Source organism: Pezoporus wallicus, unplaced genomic scaffold (genome assembly GCF_028554395.1).
Source record: "Pezoporus wallicus isolate ANWC-B61680 ecotype Strahan unplaced genomic scaffold, APGP_CSIRO_Pwel_v1 contig_7265, whole genome shotgun sequence".
Lineage (NCBI taxonomy): Eukaryota > Metazoa > Chordata > Aves > Psittaciformes > Psittacidae > Pezoporus > Pezoporus wallicus.
In genome coordinates this window covers 731,242-746,823 of record NW_026635568.1, presented here as the reverse complement: position 1 = coordinate 746,823, position 15,582 = coordinate 731,242, and the positions used below count along the sequence as shown (strand labels likewise).

The 15,582-nt window shown below is 53.3% G+C and overlaps 1 protein-coding gene across 4 annotated transcripts; it reads left to right on the top strand.

The window, feature by feature from the left end:
- The first annotated feature begins 5,059 nt into the window (after positions 1-5,059).
- FNDC4 (fibronectin type III domain containing 4) lies at positions 5,060-15,580 on the top strand. 4 transcript variants are annotated; one of them, XM_057396863.1, is made up of 7 exons: positions 5,125-5,254; positions 9,544-9,685; positions 10,521-10,636; positions 11,143-11,347; positions 12,258-12,347; positions 13,125-13,258; positions 13,860-15,580. In XM_057396863.1, the coding sequence occupies exons 2-7, from the start codon at positions 9,589-9,591 to the stop codon at positions 13,890-13,892; spliced, it is 675 nt and encodes a 224-aa protein (XP_057252846.1). In that variant the 5' UTR covers positions 5,125-5,254; positions 9,544-9,588; the 3' UTR covers positions 13,893-15,580. The 4 variants fall into 4 exon arrangements, with proteins under 4 accessions (XP_057252848.1, XP_057252847.1, XP_057252846.1 ...); XM_057396862.1 differs by having other exon boundaries at positions 5,127-5,254; positions 13,857-15,580; XM_057396865.1 differs by lacking the exon at positions 9,544-9,685 and having other exon boundaries at positions 5,060-5,254.
- The last annotated feature ends 2 nt before the right edge of the window (positions 15,581-15,582 follow it).

Here is a 15,582-nt window from a genome sequence, read left to right as displayed (position 1 = left end):
AGCAGCAGCCCTGCAGCCAGAGCAGGAGGAGGCAGGAGGTGCTCCAGGTGCTGGAGCAGAGGCTCCCCTGCAGCCTGTGGTACAGCCCATGGTGAGGAAGGCTGTGCCCCTGCACCCCATGGAGGCTCACGGTGCAACAGATATCCACCTACAGCCCATGGAGGACCCCACACCAGAGCAGGGGGATGCCCAAAGGAGGTTGTGACCCCATAGGGGTCCCACAGTGGAACAGTCTGTTCCTGAAGGGCTGCACCCATGGAAGGGACCCACACCGGAGCAGTTCATGAAGAACTGCAGCTTGTGGGAAGAACTCATATTGGAGAAGTTCATGGAGGAGTCCAGCACGAGGGACCCCATGTTTGAGCAGGGAAAAAGTGTGAGGAGTCCTCCCCTGAGGAAGAAGGAGCAGCAGAGACAATGTGTGACAAACTGACCAGGACCCCCATTCCCCACCCTCCTGCACCACTGGGAGGGAGGAGGTAGAAAATTTGGGAGTGAAGTTGAGCCCGGAAAGAAGGGAAAGGTAGGGGGAAGAACCGTTAAGATTTAGGGTTTATTTCTAATTATCCTAGCCTGATTGGTAATAAACTGATTTCCCCAGGTTGCAGCTGCTTTGCCTTCCTGCCTTTCTCTCCAAACTCCCCTGATGAGGAGGGGGCTGGCAGAGGCCCTTGCTTGGCATCAGCCTGCAAGAACCAGGCTGGGCTTAAAGAGCAGCCCCATAGCAGAAAGAGCCACCAGCAGCCTGAGCTCAGAAGGGTTGGGCCTTCTGCCCTCCCAGGCTCTCACATCCCTTTTCCTCTCAACAGCACCACCAAGGATGTGCAGGCACTCCTCATGGCTCCGCAACCCTCTCCGCTCACCAAGTGGCAGCCAGAGCTCTCCCTCCTGCACAAGCTCACCCCACTGGCCACACATACCTAGCACAGCCAGGGGTGGGTGAACAGCAGAATCCTCACCTCTGCCTGGCCCTCCATCAGCATCTCCAGGCTCCTGGTGCGGAATGTCCTGTATTGGGCAAGGAAGAAGAGGGGAAGAAGGTGAGCAGCTCTATCTCTACTGCGGGCTGCAGGGTCAGTGCTCAGGGATAGAGCCCAGACCAGAGACACAGCGTGGAGGTGGCTCATGTGGTGTTTGCTTTCTTCCAGCCCTCAGGCACATCTCCCTTTTGGAGTGGCCTCACAAAGCATCTGCTTCAATAGAAGCTGATTTGAGTTCATAAGCAAAGAAGCTCAGTAACTGCCATCATTTGTGCGCTACATGACCATGATAATACCGGCTGCTTTTGCTATCAACACACCTGTCAGATCTCTTTTTAGCTTTACTAGGCTCTTGGCTTGAATGTTTTCATGTGGTGTAAATGATCTGAGAAAGGGCTGAGTGGTAACATTATAATCAGTGTATCAATACACGGGACACCCACATCCCAAACACCATATGCTGTCTAGCTGTCCCATCTTAAAAGGTTAAAAAAGAAATTATCAGCTGAGAAAGCTGACAAGGATCTGCAGTGTCACAAATGATGCAGTGCATATACATAGCAAACAATTATTAACTGCTTCCTACAATAGAAGCCAGGAAGCACCAGAAGACGTAATTTGGCAGCTGGTCTAAACCCAACAGAATAAATTACTTTTCCCATTGCACATAATTACACAGCATAATTCTTGACTTCACAATACCCTGTGATAATCAAAAGTATGCATGTCTGTTCTTGGGCAGCACTGAATTCCCCCACACCAATTATGCAGCAGATGGTAAAAACCACCATCACCAAATGAACAAAAAAAAAAGGATTGGGCATTATTAATGGGGTTTCTTAATTTCATGAAGTTCATGAGGTATCCAGGGGTTGATATCCACAAGCTGGTGATGGATCTGATCCCATTCCTTGGCTGAAGACAATGGGGGAATTGCCTGTATCAGCTTTATAGAAAATATCTGTGATTTGCTGTAACTTTGCCCTCCACTGTTATTATTGCAAGGGATCAATGAGCCAATTCCACCTCCATGAGAGAGAAGTAAGATAGAGCAGGCAGCACCTGAATTGAAATGAATGAACCCTCACAACATACATTGGACATTATCTTCCAGGCACGAGGCAAGACGACAGCCCATGCAGAACAGCAGCCACAGCAGCTTTAGTGAGAGCACACGGCAGGCAGTCATGGGAGTAGTCAGAAGACAGGGCCTGGGGGTGCAGAGGCAGATCTGGCATTGGCATCCTCCTCTAGGGCAGCCTGCCACTGTTAGAAGGATGATGCTCACCTAGAAAAGGCCACCCGGAGTCACAGCAGAAGCTGCTGGATGTTTCCATAGGCATAATCAGGTCGGAGCTGGCCACTGGAGGCTCTGCAGCAGGGAGCTGGAGCAGTCAGGATTTCAGCCTTGGCAGCACTATTCTGCTGCTCTCTGGAGGCAAACACAGGCCGAACAGGACCCTCTCTGACTTGCTCTGTCAGAGAGAGGACGGAGGACATAGACACTCACACAGACGTTCATAAACTTGGTGTTTCTTGGGGAAATAATTGCACGAGTGTGGGGTCCCAGGAAGGGAACAGTCACAGCTCAGTCACAGAGGTTAGGACTCAGCTATTGCAGGTCATGTCATGTTAATTCTTTCCATAAATCTGTGAACACCCGCCTCACACTAGTTAAAAGCTGACTAAGGTTTAGATTAGGGTCACAAAATGCACACATACATTGTGGGTTTCATTTAATCAATAACATTTATATGATAAAAAGTATGGCATGGCAAAAGCATAAAACTAAAACTTTCCCAGCTCCCAAGGTTCATGAGCATAGATGCAGAAATAAACTCCTATTGCACTGGGAACCCTTGCTGGTGTATTCAATATTGGGCAGAGAAACATGACAGCAGGGTGATGTGATGCAATTTAGATGTATTAGTTTCTGATTTGTGATTGCAAATTGAATTTTGCCTGGCCAGAACCCCAAACACTCAAACGATAATAAAATACGTGTGGAGAGTTTGCACTCTCAGTATTTATTATTTACAGACTGAACCCATAGATACAAATGCCCTCCTCTGCTCTTAAAGCACACTGTGCTTCTCCTGGTGCACAGTCACAGGGCTCTTCTCCAATGCAGCCCATAAGGGGATGGTGTGGCACTGGAGAGAGATGATTGTGAGCTCCCAGGATTGCCCTGAGTAGCACAGCATGTCCTTTCCCACATCCAGGACTACTGATCTGGTGGGTGTATGAAGGCTGGGAATGCTTTTCAGCCAACAGTAGTGGCCAAGGGTGGTCAGGTATAAACTTCCATATATGCAAACATACATGTATCAGGAAGCAAAGTCATGGTGCTGATAACAATTGGAGGTGAAGTAATAGCTTAGTATGCAGGTAAAATAACTAATCGACTAAAATACAAATGAACCAAATTAATAGAAGTCAATTGCCAATAGAATAAAGCACAGTATGAAATTATGCCCATGATTCAGTGTATGGAGGAAGAACCTGACTTGGGTTATTCAGGTTAGAGCTGCAGCATGACTAGAAGCTGTCTGACATCGGTACACATAGTGCTTGCTGCTCACTGGGCTGCCTGAATAGAAGAACCAATGCTAGACAGCAGTGACAAAAGAACCTGAAATCATGGCTGGTGGCAAAGACAGGCTATGGAGTAGTCAATATTAACACCACCCGCCAGGTTAACAGCTCTGTAATAACCAAGTGTGGATCAGAACACAACTACAGAGAGTGAGTGAGAATGGGTCTTGCAGAGAAGAGACAATAATGTGTTCCACTAAACCCCCCTGCAGTCATATTCTTGCAGGTGCCAGCTCTACCCTTGGCTTTCCTTGAAGTTCTCTCCCCAGCAAGCAGAGAGAGGGGGTGGGACTGGATTACCTTTAAGGTTCCTTCCAACAAAAACCATTCTGTGATGCTGTGATTCTATGAACATCTGTTTGTTCAGATGGAAGGCAAGAAGGGGCACCCAATATCGGCATTTATAGTTAACCATTGCCTGTGGACTGCAGTGCAGCTCAGCTGGCCCTGCAGAAAGCACTGTCCCAAAGCCTGAGGGAGTAGCAGCCTAGACAGCAATGAGGATGGAGTTACCTCCAGGGTAGCCAGCATCCCACAGATTAACAAAGATTGCTCTCAGCAATACTTCAAAGTGTCTCCCTGCCTCCATTCAGAGTTCCCTAGCAGGTGAGCAAGAGCTCATATTGGAGATAGGTCTACAGCACAATGGGGCTTAAGGGTGTCTGTCCCATTACCAAACATTTGGGTGCCATAATTCAGGAGCATCTCCAACTGCAGCTCTCTTCCACATGTTCCTGACAAGACCCCTGCCCATAGGAGTAACCCATGGGGACCAAGCATAGCTCTGCTGGGGCCAGCTCTTGCCAAAGGCTCAGGCAAGTCCCTGAATTTTGCAAGGTTAAAGTTGTTAACTGATGGCACCACACGAGTGAGGATCATCAGAGAAAGGGATCAGGATGATGGGTGACAACTCTGCATCTGCAGCTCCGTGGGTCTGTGAGGCTGGCTCGTCACAGGAGCCCTCCAGGGTCCTGGATCCTTTTGCACAGCGCTTGGCCACTCTCCACATATCGATACCATCGCAGCAGGATGGAGCGGCCGCCAGCCTCTGCCAGACATGGAGGCATCATGCTGCCATGGGACAAACCAGCAGGGTAGGAGCCATGGGCTTGAGAAGCTGTGCATGGGTGCAGGAGCAGTGCCCACACCAGGACACTGCGAGCGGGGAAGGTGATTGTGTAACAAAAGACGCGTGAACACACTGCGCGAGGGAAGACTGTATGGGGCCAGTCGGCACTGGTGGCTCCTGGGGGTACAGCATGCGGCGGGCACTGGTGTTCGCGGGGAGCGGCGCTGATGGGGAGCGGGGTACGGCGCTGACACACACACACCGGGAGCCCTCGGGCTTGGCACTGGCGCTGTGGGGAGCTCAGCCTGGGGGGCGGCGCTGCTCATTGTGGGGATACGGCTGGGAGGCGGTGTCGGAGCCGCTGCGGTGCCGCTCGGGGGGCGGCGCAGGGCGGAGCGGGCCGGGGGAGGTCCTGGCGGTCGTTCCGCCCTCCCCGCGCTGCGGCCGGGGCTCGGCCCCGCTCCGTCCCGCGGTGCAGGGAGCCGGGCCGGTGGCAGAGCTGCCGCCCGGGCCGGGGCAGCGGTCCGGCCGGCCGCCATGGCCCGCTTCTCGGCGTTCCTCAACCCCGTCCTGGTGCTCTTCAGCTGCGACCTTTGCCTTGTGCGAGCCAGTAAGTGCGGCGGGACGGGACAAGGGGACGCGTGTCGCCCCGTTCGCTGCCGCGGGGCCCGAGCTGCCTCCTGCGGCGGGGCTGGCGGGGACGCGGGGTTGTCGCGAGGGACCGTGCCGGGCTCCGTCTGGGCCGTCCGCCGCTCGCCGGATGCTGCTGTAGGCTGGGGCCCCCCCGTACACCCCCGAGGGTTTCCCCTTGTCCCTGGTATGGCCTTGGCCACGAGGCCTGGTCCTGCCGCTCCGGCCCCCGGGCAGACCCCGCGGGACGCCGTGCTGTCCGAGCTGGCCATGCCTTCGGCCGCGTCGCGTCCCGCTCCCTCCCCGTGGCACAGGGTGCGATGGTGCGGCCGTGCTGCCCGCGCTGGAGGGCACCAGGCTCCGCCGGGGGCACCTGGAGGTGCTGCCTGTGGCTTTGGCTCCCGAAGCCTCCCACTTCTAGGCGAGGCGGTGGGGAACTGTGGGCTCTCCATGTCCCCCGCGGAGGAAGGGTCTCCCCGTGTCGCGTCTCTGTCCCTCACCAGCGAGTCCTGAGAGAGTTAATGCCCCTTGGCAGGGATGCTCCAGTGCTGTAGGCTGGGCTGCTGGCTGACAGGCTGTTCCTGTGCCTTCCTGCCTTGCTTTCTCTAGGCTGGTGTTTGCTAAGACACTGTCGGCACCCTGGGGTAACTCTGTCTTTTCTTCCCTGGACTTGTCTGAATGACCCTGTGTCAGTGGCAGCCTTCTGCTGTCTATTTGCCCCTTGATATTAAATTGAATTGCCAGTATCAGACATGTCCTGATATGTTCTGACATGTTTTTAGTCTCTTTGCAAAATATGTACTTCAGGGCCTGACAAATTAGGGAAGAGATGCAGTTAGGGTTGTTAAAAAGGGGGCACTTATTTTTAGCTGTGCAGTCTGATGCTTATCTGCTTGCTGCAGGGATAAGTTGGGCAAACATCTGGGTGCCCTTGAGCAGCCCTCCCAAGGGCACAGGCTGAGGGACAGGTGAGATCCCCTCTCTGGAGTCACAGCAGGATGGGGAGGACGTCAGTGGGGCTGTACCCCGTCCCTGTGCAGCACCCTATCTGCCAGCATCACTCCTGAAGGGCATCTGTCTGGCCCCTTCCCTAACCTACAAAGCCAGGTGGTGTGGCAGATCTAGTCCAGTGCTCAGCTGCCCACAGGTCAGCCCTCCCCATGTGCCCATGCCCAGCCTCAGGGTGCAGTGCTGGCTCCAGCACACTGGGCCAACTCTTCCCACCTCTTCAGCAGGCCTGAAAGGAGCGCATTGCTGTGCTGACAGGACAAAAGGGTGTGCCAGGCCTTAAGTAAGTGATTGCTCTTTCTGTGGTGGTGCCCATTTTCTTAATATGCCTTTAATCAAAAGTGAACCTGGATAACTTATAAATGATGCAGACCCATTAGCAATTAATGCATTGGGCAGGGCTTTACTGGGGCATGCTTTTCACAGAGAGCCCAGCAGGCTGCCAGAGCATCTTGGCTTTACAGAATGTTTTTAATAGTTGGCTTCAAAAGAGTACATTTTTTTGGAGCCCTTGCACTCACAGATCTTTATGGCAACAGCTCTGGCATGAAACTGCTTTGACCTCAGCTGCAGAGCCGGATGGAGAATGTTAGGTTTAACGTGAGGATCATACACAAAGCTTCCAGCTCACAGAGCTGTTCCTTGGAGTTCTTGTCATACCAGCTTTCAGTCTTGCATATCTTTGGGATTAAACATTGCCCCTGTATTTCTAGGGTGAACTTCTCTAGCTTCAGCTTCTGAAACGTCTCTTCATGCTAGGTGTGCAAATCCTGTGTGCTCAGGAATGTATTTTCTGCTGTTTTCTGAATAACAAACTGACCAAGGGACACTCCAGTGAAGTGTTTTTCCAGTGAAGAACTGCAGCCTGGGCAGTTTCAGGTCTTACCATCACACGGGTTCAGGTCTGCTTGCCTGGAGCTTGCACAAAGTGTGTTTACAATGCATGAGACCTGAAGCACTGACCAGCCATGTGTGCTGTGACTGTGCTGTGTCCCCATGTCCTCTTGCCCCTTTCTCCATGTGGGACATCTGGGCACTGGTTCTGGGTGTAGCAGCAGATCATGCTGGCTTGGAGTGTACTGTGTTTGATATCAGGGTGGTGTCCTCCCCAGGATGCCCTTCTGCCGCTGGTGAGTGAAGGTCCCTGCACAGAGCCTGTGCAAGCTAAGTGCAGTTCCAGCAATACTGTCAGCCCTGTGTGCACCCAGCAGTGTGGCTCGTGGATCAGTGCAGTGTCCGTGTTCTCAAACCATGGAGTGACTCAGCCCTAGGGCCACGTCTCAGCATCCCCAGCCTGGAAACCTGGGCTGGGCCGGCCGGGCTCCCTGTGGAAGCCTAGAAAATTCTTCTGCAGAGCAGGCAGCATGCTACAAGCTCCATCCACAGACTTTTACATTCCTGAGGTATCAGACCCTGCCTTTAATTTCTTTGGATGCAGTTAAAGGTTGCGAAGTCCAACAGCCCTCTTTGGGCATGTTCAGATCTCTTCTCATTCTGTTAGATGCAAAAAGCTACCTAATTTGTTACTGTAGATGTATCCTGTTGTCCTGCTCTTGTCCTAAGGCCAGCTGGCAGGGTCTGGTCACATCTGTAGCACTAAGCACATGAGTTCCAGGGAGGGGAGCGCATCAGTGCTACCTAGTAGGAACGGTTCATAGCTTGTGTTGACTCCTGAGCCAGACCCTAGGGTGATTTGGGCCCATACTGGCTGGTTCAGACCAAAGCAGTTCCCAGAACTAGCTTCCACCATGCGATTGCTGGGGTGGTTCTAACCTCATTATATTTGCTAGCATAGAGGTTGCCTTGGACAACTGTTCTGCTACAGTTGTCCGGTTGGACAACCTGAAGGCTAGTAGAAACACTGCAGCCACCCCTAAGATGCTTCTGCTTGGGACAGTGCAAGGGAGTGGTTATTTGCTGGCTGACAAGGTGCTGTCTGCTGCTTAGTCATTAGTTGTACAACTAACTTGCACACAGGCCATGGCTGGAGTGGAAGACCAGACCACATCTATGGGGACCTCAGCTCCTGTGCCCACAAAATCCACATGCTCCAGTCAGTGGCCAGGTCTGGGGACTGCAGTGTTATTCAGCCTGTTTTGCTGGTGGAAGACAAGGATGTGCAGATAAAGACATGGCTCAGAGACTCCCTCTCATGGGTTAGAGTTGTGAATCAGATTCCCGCTGGCAAAACTCTAAGGAGACACACTCTTTGTGGAATAAAAGACATTTGGGTCTATCTTTAAATCCTTTCCAGTTTTCCAGCCTCTTGTTCTGAAAGAGAAGGTGCAGCATCCCGTGATGTCCTTGCTCATGTTGTCTCCAGTGACTCTCCTGGTGATGCAGCAGGCTTCTGCTGGTGATGCAGCCCCAGTGTCTCTCTGAGAATGTGTTTTCTGGGCTCTGTGGATGACTCTCCTATATGTCTTAATTGCCCACAATTGACCACAACCCTACCTTTCTCAGAGTGGGAATCACAGCCTTCTCCTGGTTTGTTCTGAAGCTGCATCTATTCAGATGTGAATTTAAATAGCTGACGTGCAGAAATTACCTTTCCTAGTAATTCTAAATGTGTTACTTGGTGGTGTTCTGGTTATCTCTTTTTCTTGTTCTCAGGTGCCCTCTGGGGCTCTTTTTCTATCTTTATAAATCTCAGCATTGAACTACACAAGCAGCTTGTAGAAGGACGCTGTCTTGTTTACAGTGAGAGAGGATACATGAACAGCAGCCTCAATTTCTTTCTTCATGTGCTCCTGCTTGTAATTTCCAGACAAAATTTAGCTTTATGAAGGTCTTTGTTCCGATGCAGGATCCTGCCATGCTCTTAGTTCTGTGAAACCTCAAAACAGTGATGGTGCAGAGCATGGGTCAGTCAGGCTAGCTTTCTGAAGGATAGCAACGGCTGAGTGTTGCTGCAAGCTTTGCAGCCGATGGCATTGCACTGCTGGGGAAATCAGCTCTGCCTTCTGCATTGGGTTTTCCTCCTCACTCTAGAGCAAGGAGTAATTCCAGGCAGATGAGATGGCCAGATTGAGTTGCATAGTGTGTTTATTCAAAGCTGCCCCATTTTTCTGTCACAGTTGATATATAAATACTGTGTTTGGGCTGCTTCCTACGCAGTTCTGAGTGGTATGCCAGGCATTCAGTGATGTGCATATCCACGGGGCAGCCCCAGAGCTTAGAGAAGCTTGATTTTTACCATCACAGTCTTGGTTGAAGACTTGCATTAATGTAGGATTTGTTTGGATTTTCTGGACCCTACAGAAACGCCAGCCTTCATTGCCAAGAAATCTTCTCTGTGTCCAGGCTATGCAGGAGTATATCATGTCAGGCAGCCTGCTTCTGCTAGTGCTGGAGCTGAATGAAGTAAACTTAGCAACAGATGAACATCTGAGCAGCAGTGAAGGTACTTCAGATCTGCAAGCAGATGTCCTTGTGAAGAACTGATGTGAATGTCATTCTCTCTGATAGCAGGGTCTCTGCAGCACTCTGAGACAAGCTGCAGGCACTTTTCATGTTATTTTGAGCTGCAGGGACTGGTTAAATTGTCACGACAGTCTCTTAAATTCTAATTCTTTCTTTTCTTAGGACAGGCCTTCATGCGTTTCCCATTTTGATGTCTGCAAGGTGGAAGGAGCCTACTGTGGGCCCTATGTGTCTTTAGCTGGGTCTGGCAGCTTGGGCACGTGGTCAGCATTGCTAATCCCTTTCACATGGAACACGTGTTATGAGCAATGGGCTATATCTGCCCATTGCTGCTAGCAAGCCCTTTAGAGAAGAAGCAGTCAGATGCCTCACGAGCTTGTCCTCCCTCCTGGCTGTAGGACACTGCAGAGGGTGAGGTGTGCAGTGAGCACATTTCTCACCAGCAGCCAGGCAGGGAGGAGCCCTGGCCAGCGAGCAAAGACTGCCCAAGCCATCAGGTGCCACAGAAGGGCAGGTGCACAGGCAGGGAGTAGCTCTGTGCCTGCACACCTCCCTCCAGCCCCACTAGCTGCCCAGCAGGCCAAGAAGCACCATGCCATGTATGTGTTAGTGATGGCAGGGGCTCAGCCCCATGGACCTGTGTGGGACCTGCTGTGCCATCCCCCTCCTGGGGACAGACTCACTGGAGAAGCTGCTCCCTGTAGCCCTGGCCAACATGCTGCTATGGAGAGGCCGCCCCAGGGTGGTGTGCGGGGGTGAGTGACTGTTCTGAGACTTCTTCTTTTGCCTCTCTCCTGTGCATTGCCTCTCACCAGACAGGCCACCGTCCCCTGTCAACGTGACTGTGACGCAGCTGAAGGCAAACTCTGCCACAGTTTCCTGGGACGTCCCAGAAGGAGACGTGGTCATCGGCTATGCCATCTTACAGCAGGTACCCAGGCTCTATCCCCAGGGATCAGGGGACCCCTCTCACTGATTACCAGCATGCTCCTATGTCAGTCCTTTTGCTGCAGTTTGGAGCTCCTCTACCACCTGTCTGAGGACACCTTTGAGAAACCAGGGTGCTGTGTCTGAGCCACCCATCCTGGTGGGAGGCAGCAGACTGTGGGCTGCACTGGGGGTAGCTGTCCCACCAGTGGCTTCCCTGCGATTTCTCTGGATGATGGTGCTTCAGCCATGATATAACCCTTCTTTGATTGCCTTGCTCCACCTCCGCAGCCCCAGATAATTCTCCAGGGAGGCACCTGGCTCTCAGGCTGCACAGGGATGCTGCATAGCAAAGTGCTGGCCAGCCTGGCCCACCTCAGGGGTGGATGATTGCCTGGGAAGGGAGGAGTAAGGGCAGCATGCAGGGCCAGCACAGCCCTGCAGACAGGGGGCTGAGGCTGGTCTTGCTGGGAGCAGCCTCCTGGGGATGACAGCTCTTCACTCTGGCAGCGGCAAGATGGACAGATGCAGCGCTTCATCCGGGAGGTGAACACCACCAACCGTGCCTGCGTGCTGTGGGACTTGGCAGAGGATGCAGATTACATCATCCAGGTGCAGAGCATTGGCCTGTATGGAGAAAGCCAGGCCAGTAAGCGTGTCCACTTCCGAACCCTGAAGGAGACCGACCGCCTCCCTTCCAACAGCTCCAACCAAGGTGAAGCGGCTCCTACCAGCTTGCCCAAGTGCTGCCAGTGGGTCCACATGTGGAGGTCTCCATAGCACATGCGCAGCAAGGAAGGTGCTGCACTGAGTAGCAGGCTGCTTGGAACACATGGGATCATGATAGGTAGCAGGGCTATACAGGCTGCTGTTGTACACTGCACTATGGCCATGGTGATGTCCCCAAGACCTGGTTTACACCCCTCCTTAACCCAAGTCTTGGCACCCTATTCAGCTAAGCAGGTTATAGTCAGGACAACTGCTGTGACCTGCTCAGCTGCTGCCTGTAGGAAGCAAATACTGAATGGGCTCTCAGATCTCCTAGCCTGCAAGCTACCAGAGGACAAATGATGGAGCTCCACTCTCCTTTCCTACTCATACCTACGTAGTGCCTTCTTGCCTTGGGGTTGTATACATGCTGGTCCATGATAGATAATCCAAGAATCCAAGAGAGATGATGCCCAGAGGGGGTCCACTGGGCATGGGAGTCTGTCTCCAGCACTAGCCATAAGAAGGAGATTTGGAGAAGACAGGGCAAGCAGATTACTTACTCCCCTCAGTAATTTTGTATTGGACTCAGGGCCTTCTTAACCTACCCTGGTCTCTACATAGGGAGTAACCTCAGTGATTACTCCCATGCATTGTGCAGTCCCTACTTGAACCCAAACAAGCTGTTAGAATCCCTGACTGCCTTTGGTATTGAGTGCAGTTTATCTGACACAGGAAAGCCACAGGCTGCATGTCCTCTTTCCAGCCAAGATGTCGTCCTATACCCATGCTTGTTAGGGGGAGGTTGGGCCTCCTTCCTCTGGGTCTTCTCAGATCCTCGAGTGTTGCTGCTCCTGAAGTAGGTTCTGGTGGGAAGGTACCTGCTGCCAGCCCTGCTTGGTTTCTCTTCTCTGCAGGTGACATCACCATGGAAGGGCTGGACAAAGACAGGCAGCTCCAGACAGGCGAGATTATCATCATTGTGGCTGTGCTGCTCATGTGGGCAGGTGAGTGCCACAAGAACATTCCAGCAGGCTCGTGCAGAGGTGCAGTCCAGGGCCCATGAAAAGGATGGTGTTCAAGAGGGTACAATCATATTGGTAAGGGTCTGGCATCCTTTCCAGTAAGTCCATTGAATCTCTGTAGGAGGTCATGCCTCAGTCTGCTAAAACTGCAAGATGGGTGATTTGCTCCTGTACAGCACTTGATTCAAGCCAGTGCTCTAGCAAACAGCAGGTTGCCCTGGGAGTAAGGAAGCCTAGGAGCTATGTCAGCACCTGACTGATCATATGCAGCTGCTGTGAATGGGAAGTCATTTGTCCCCAGCTCCCTTCCCAATAAATGTGGGTTTTCTGGTGGTGTCTTTCAGGAATCTCTCTTTGTCCTAGGTGCCTAGGGTGGTCCGTTATGGCAGAGGTGGAGGGTAATGGGTTTAAACTTAAACAGAGGAAGTTCAGGTTAGATATAAGGAAGAAGTTCTTCCCTGTGAGGGTGGTGAGGCACTGGCACAGGTTGCCCACAGAAGCTGTGGCTGCCCCATCCCTGGCAGTGTTCAAGGCCAGGTTGGACAGTGCCTATGGTGACATGGTCTAGTGTGAGGTGTCCCTGTCTATGGCAGGGGGTTGGAACTTGATGATCTTAAGATCCTTTCCAACCCCAACCATTCTATGATTCTGATTCTATATGACCAGCACCCCAGGGTTCCCTGGGCCTGGCTGATTTCCATCTGGGATGCTGGGGGTGGGGAGGCAGGGGCCAGTAAGACATCCCCTGTCTTTTGGCAGCGGTGATTGCCCTCTTCTGCAGACAGTACGACATCATCAAGGACAACGACTCCAACAACAACAAGGAAAAGACAAAGCCATCCTCGGAGCACAGCACACCAGAGCGACCGAGCGGAGGGCTGCTGCGAAGCAAGGTGAGGGAAGGGCTGGCAGGAGGTATGGCATATGGTGTCTGCTGTGGCTTGCTGTCTGAACAGGTTCTGGCTCTCTCCAGGGACACCCCAGCTCACGCTCTTACCTTAAAAACTGAGGGGGTTTAGAGTGCAGTGAGCCCTGGTCTCTCTGGAGTAGTGTGTGTGTGCTTCATGGGCGATTGCACGAGAAACACTGGAAGAGATGGCAGGATAGTATCAGCTCCCACATTTGCAGGGTGGTACCTGCCCTCTCACTGTGACAGCCGCTTCACCATGCCCTTCCAAAGCTGCACCTTTTCTGCATCCCATAGGCAGGTTCAGGCAGGAGGGGGTTCCAGCAGCTGAAGAGCTGTTGTTATGGTTCCTGCACTGGTCTATCCCTGATCGCTTTCTGCCTTCACTGAGGCCTGCTCTGGAACATCACCACTCGGGTTATTCATGGGAAGCTCAGGGCAGAGGGCTCAGCAGCAGCTGGCAGCCCTTTTGTAGAAGAGGTGTGCTGGTTTGGTGCCTGCTGTGGGAGCTGGGGTTCTGCCGTGGGGTCTGCATCCCAGGCACTTAGCAAAGCGGAGCCTTAAAGCAGATTTTTCTCTCACAGAAGAAGTCTCCCTCGGTCAATATAATCGAGGTGTAGGTGCAGCACCAGCTCTGCGTCTGGGGTCCTGGGCATCCTGCCAGAGCCAAAGCAGGCCTTGGAAGAAGAGGCAGCACCAGGCGCCCAGCCTGGAACTCTGCATGCGAAGAAGACCCGCGTATCAGAACTTACGCTTTCCTGAGGGCACCTGCCCAGGGACGCGCATGGAGCCGGTTCCCAGCCGTGCATGCAGTGTGTGGCCATGCCCATCCCGCACGCCTGGCCCCGCTGCCCTGCTGCTGCGGAGCGCCGAGTGGAGAAAGGGTTGGGGGCCGCACCACCAGCCTCGGAGGGGCAAGCCAAGGGGAGCAGAGGGACTGGGGCGCAGCTTGAGGGGAGGCAATGTCCCTGCGTGCTGGCTTGGCCAAAGGCATGGGCGCAGCCCTGTGGCACTGGACACCTTCCAGTCAGGCAGCGTGGAGCAGGCCATGCTCTCGGCTCCTGTGTCTGGGCTCTGGGAGCTGCCCTTTTGGCCCTGAGACTGAGGGGCTGGGGCAATGCAGGCATTTGCCCCAGTGCTGCCAGGGGAGTCGTGGCCAGGAGGTGGCAGGGTTATCTGCGGGGCGGGGCCCAGCAAGCACAGCTAAAGAATGGATCCCTGCTGGAGAGTGGGGCTCTGCTGCACTCCATCATTGCCATGCAGGGGCTTCAAGGCCTCTCCCTGCTGCAGGGGATAAAGACACAAAAAAGCAGGAGGAGCTAGTGCTGCCACAGCACCTGGCTCACCTGCGAAGTGTGCAGCCAAGGGCAGGGAGTGCACAGCCATTCTGTGGGGTGGTGTGATGTCCATAGAGCAATGGGAGCAGGCAGTGCCAGAGCATGGCTGCAGCTTTGCCATTTCCCAGCTAGGGCTCAGTCCTGACACATTCAAGCTGTTTGTGGGGGAACTGCTGAGCACCCCTGGGGCAGTGCAGTGCCTGTGCTGCCTGGAGGAGATAATGTGGTTAGGTCAGGCAACGTCTCAGCAGGATGTGTGCTGCAGAGCTCACTACTCCGGAGACAACACTAGCTTCAACAGTATCATATCCCACTCCTGGCTCCTCCTGTCTCATAAGGGGTACGGTATGGTTACTGCTGATGCTTCCACTCCTGGAGCTGGACCAGTGGCTTGCACCAGGTTGGCTGATGTGACACAGTCCTGTTGGAAAGGGCTGCCCCTGAATGCCCAGGGCTGGTGGACTGCTGGCTTGTTGTCATGTGCCCAATCTGCTCGTAGGAGGACAACATGAGCCATCAGCCACACAGGGGCTGGTGAAAAGGTGATGCTTGGACTGTGCTTGTTTGCTCCCCAGAGCCTGCAGGCAGAAGTCTTTCACTGGGTATCAGCACTGCTCTGTTCACAGCTGAGGCTGAGCCCAGGCAAGCCCTTCCTACTGGTGGTAGGAGGGAATAGGGTGATACCTGGAGGTTCTTTGCTGCAGAGGTGGCAACTAGTGCCCTGGCTACTGCTCTCCCTCCATGCTCTGCTCTGCAGGCTGTCACTGAGCTGGGTACTGGCTCTGCAGCCCTGGACTCAAGCATCACAGGATCCATCGTCTTCCAGGAATAAACTTCCCAGTAAAGCACTTTCAGGACTCTTACTTCCAGGTGCTGCTCAGCTCCTGCTGCAGGGCTAGATGAGAATGGGACAGGATAAATGACTCCCTGTGGCAGGGTCTTTTCAATAAAAGCATCCTGGCTCAAAGGCAGC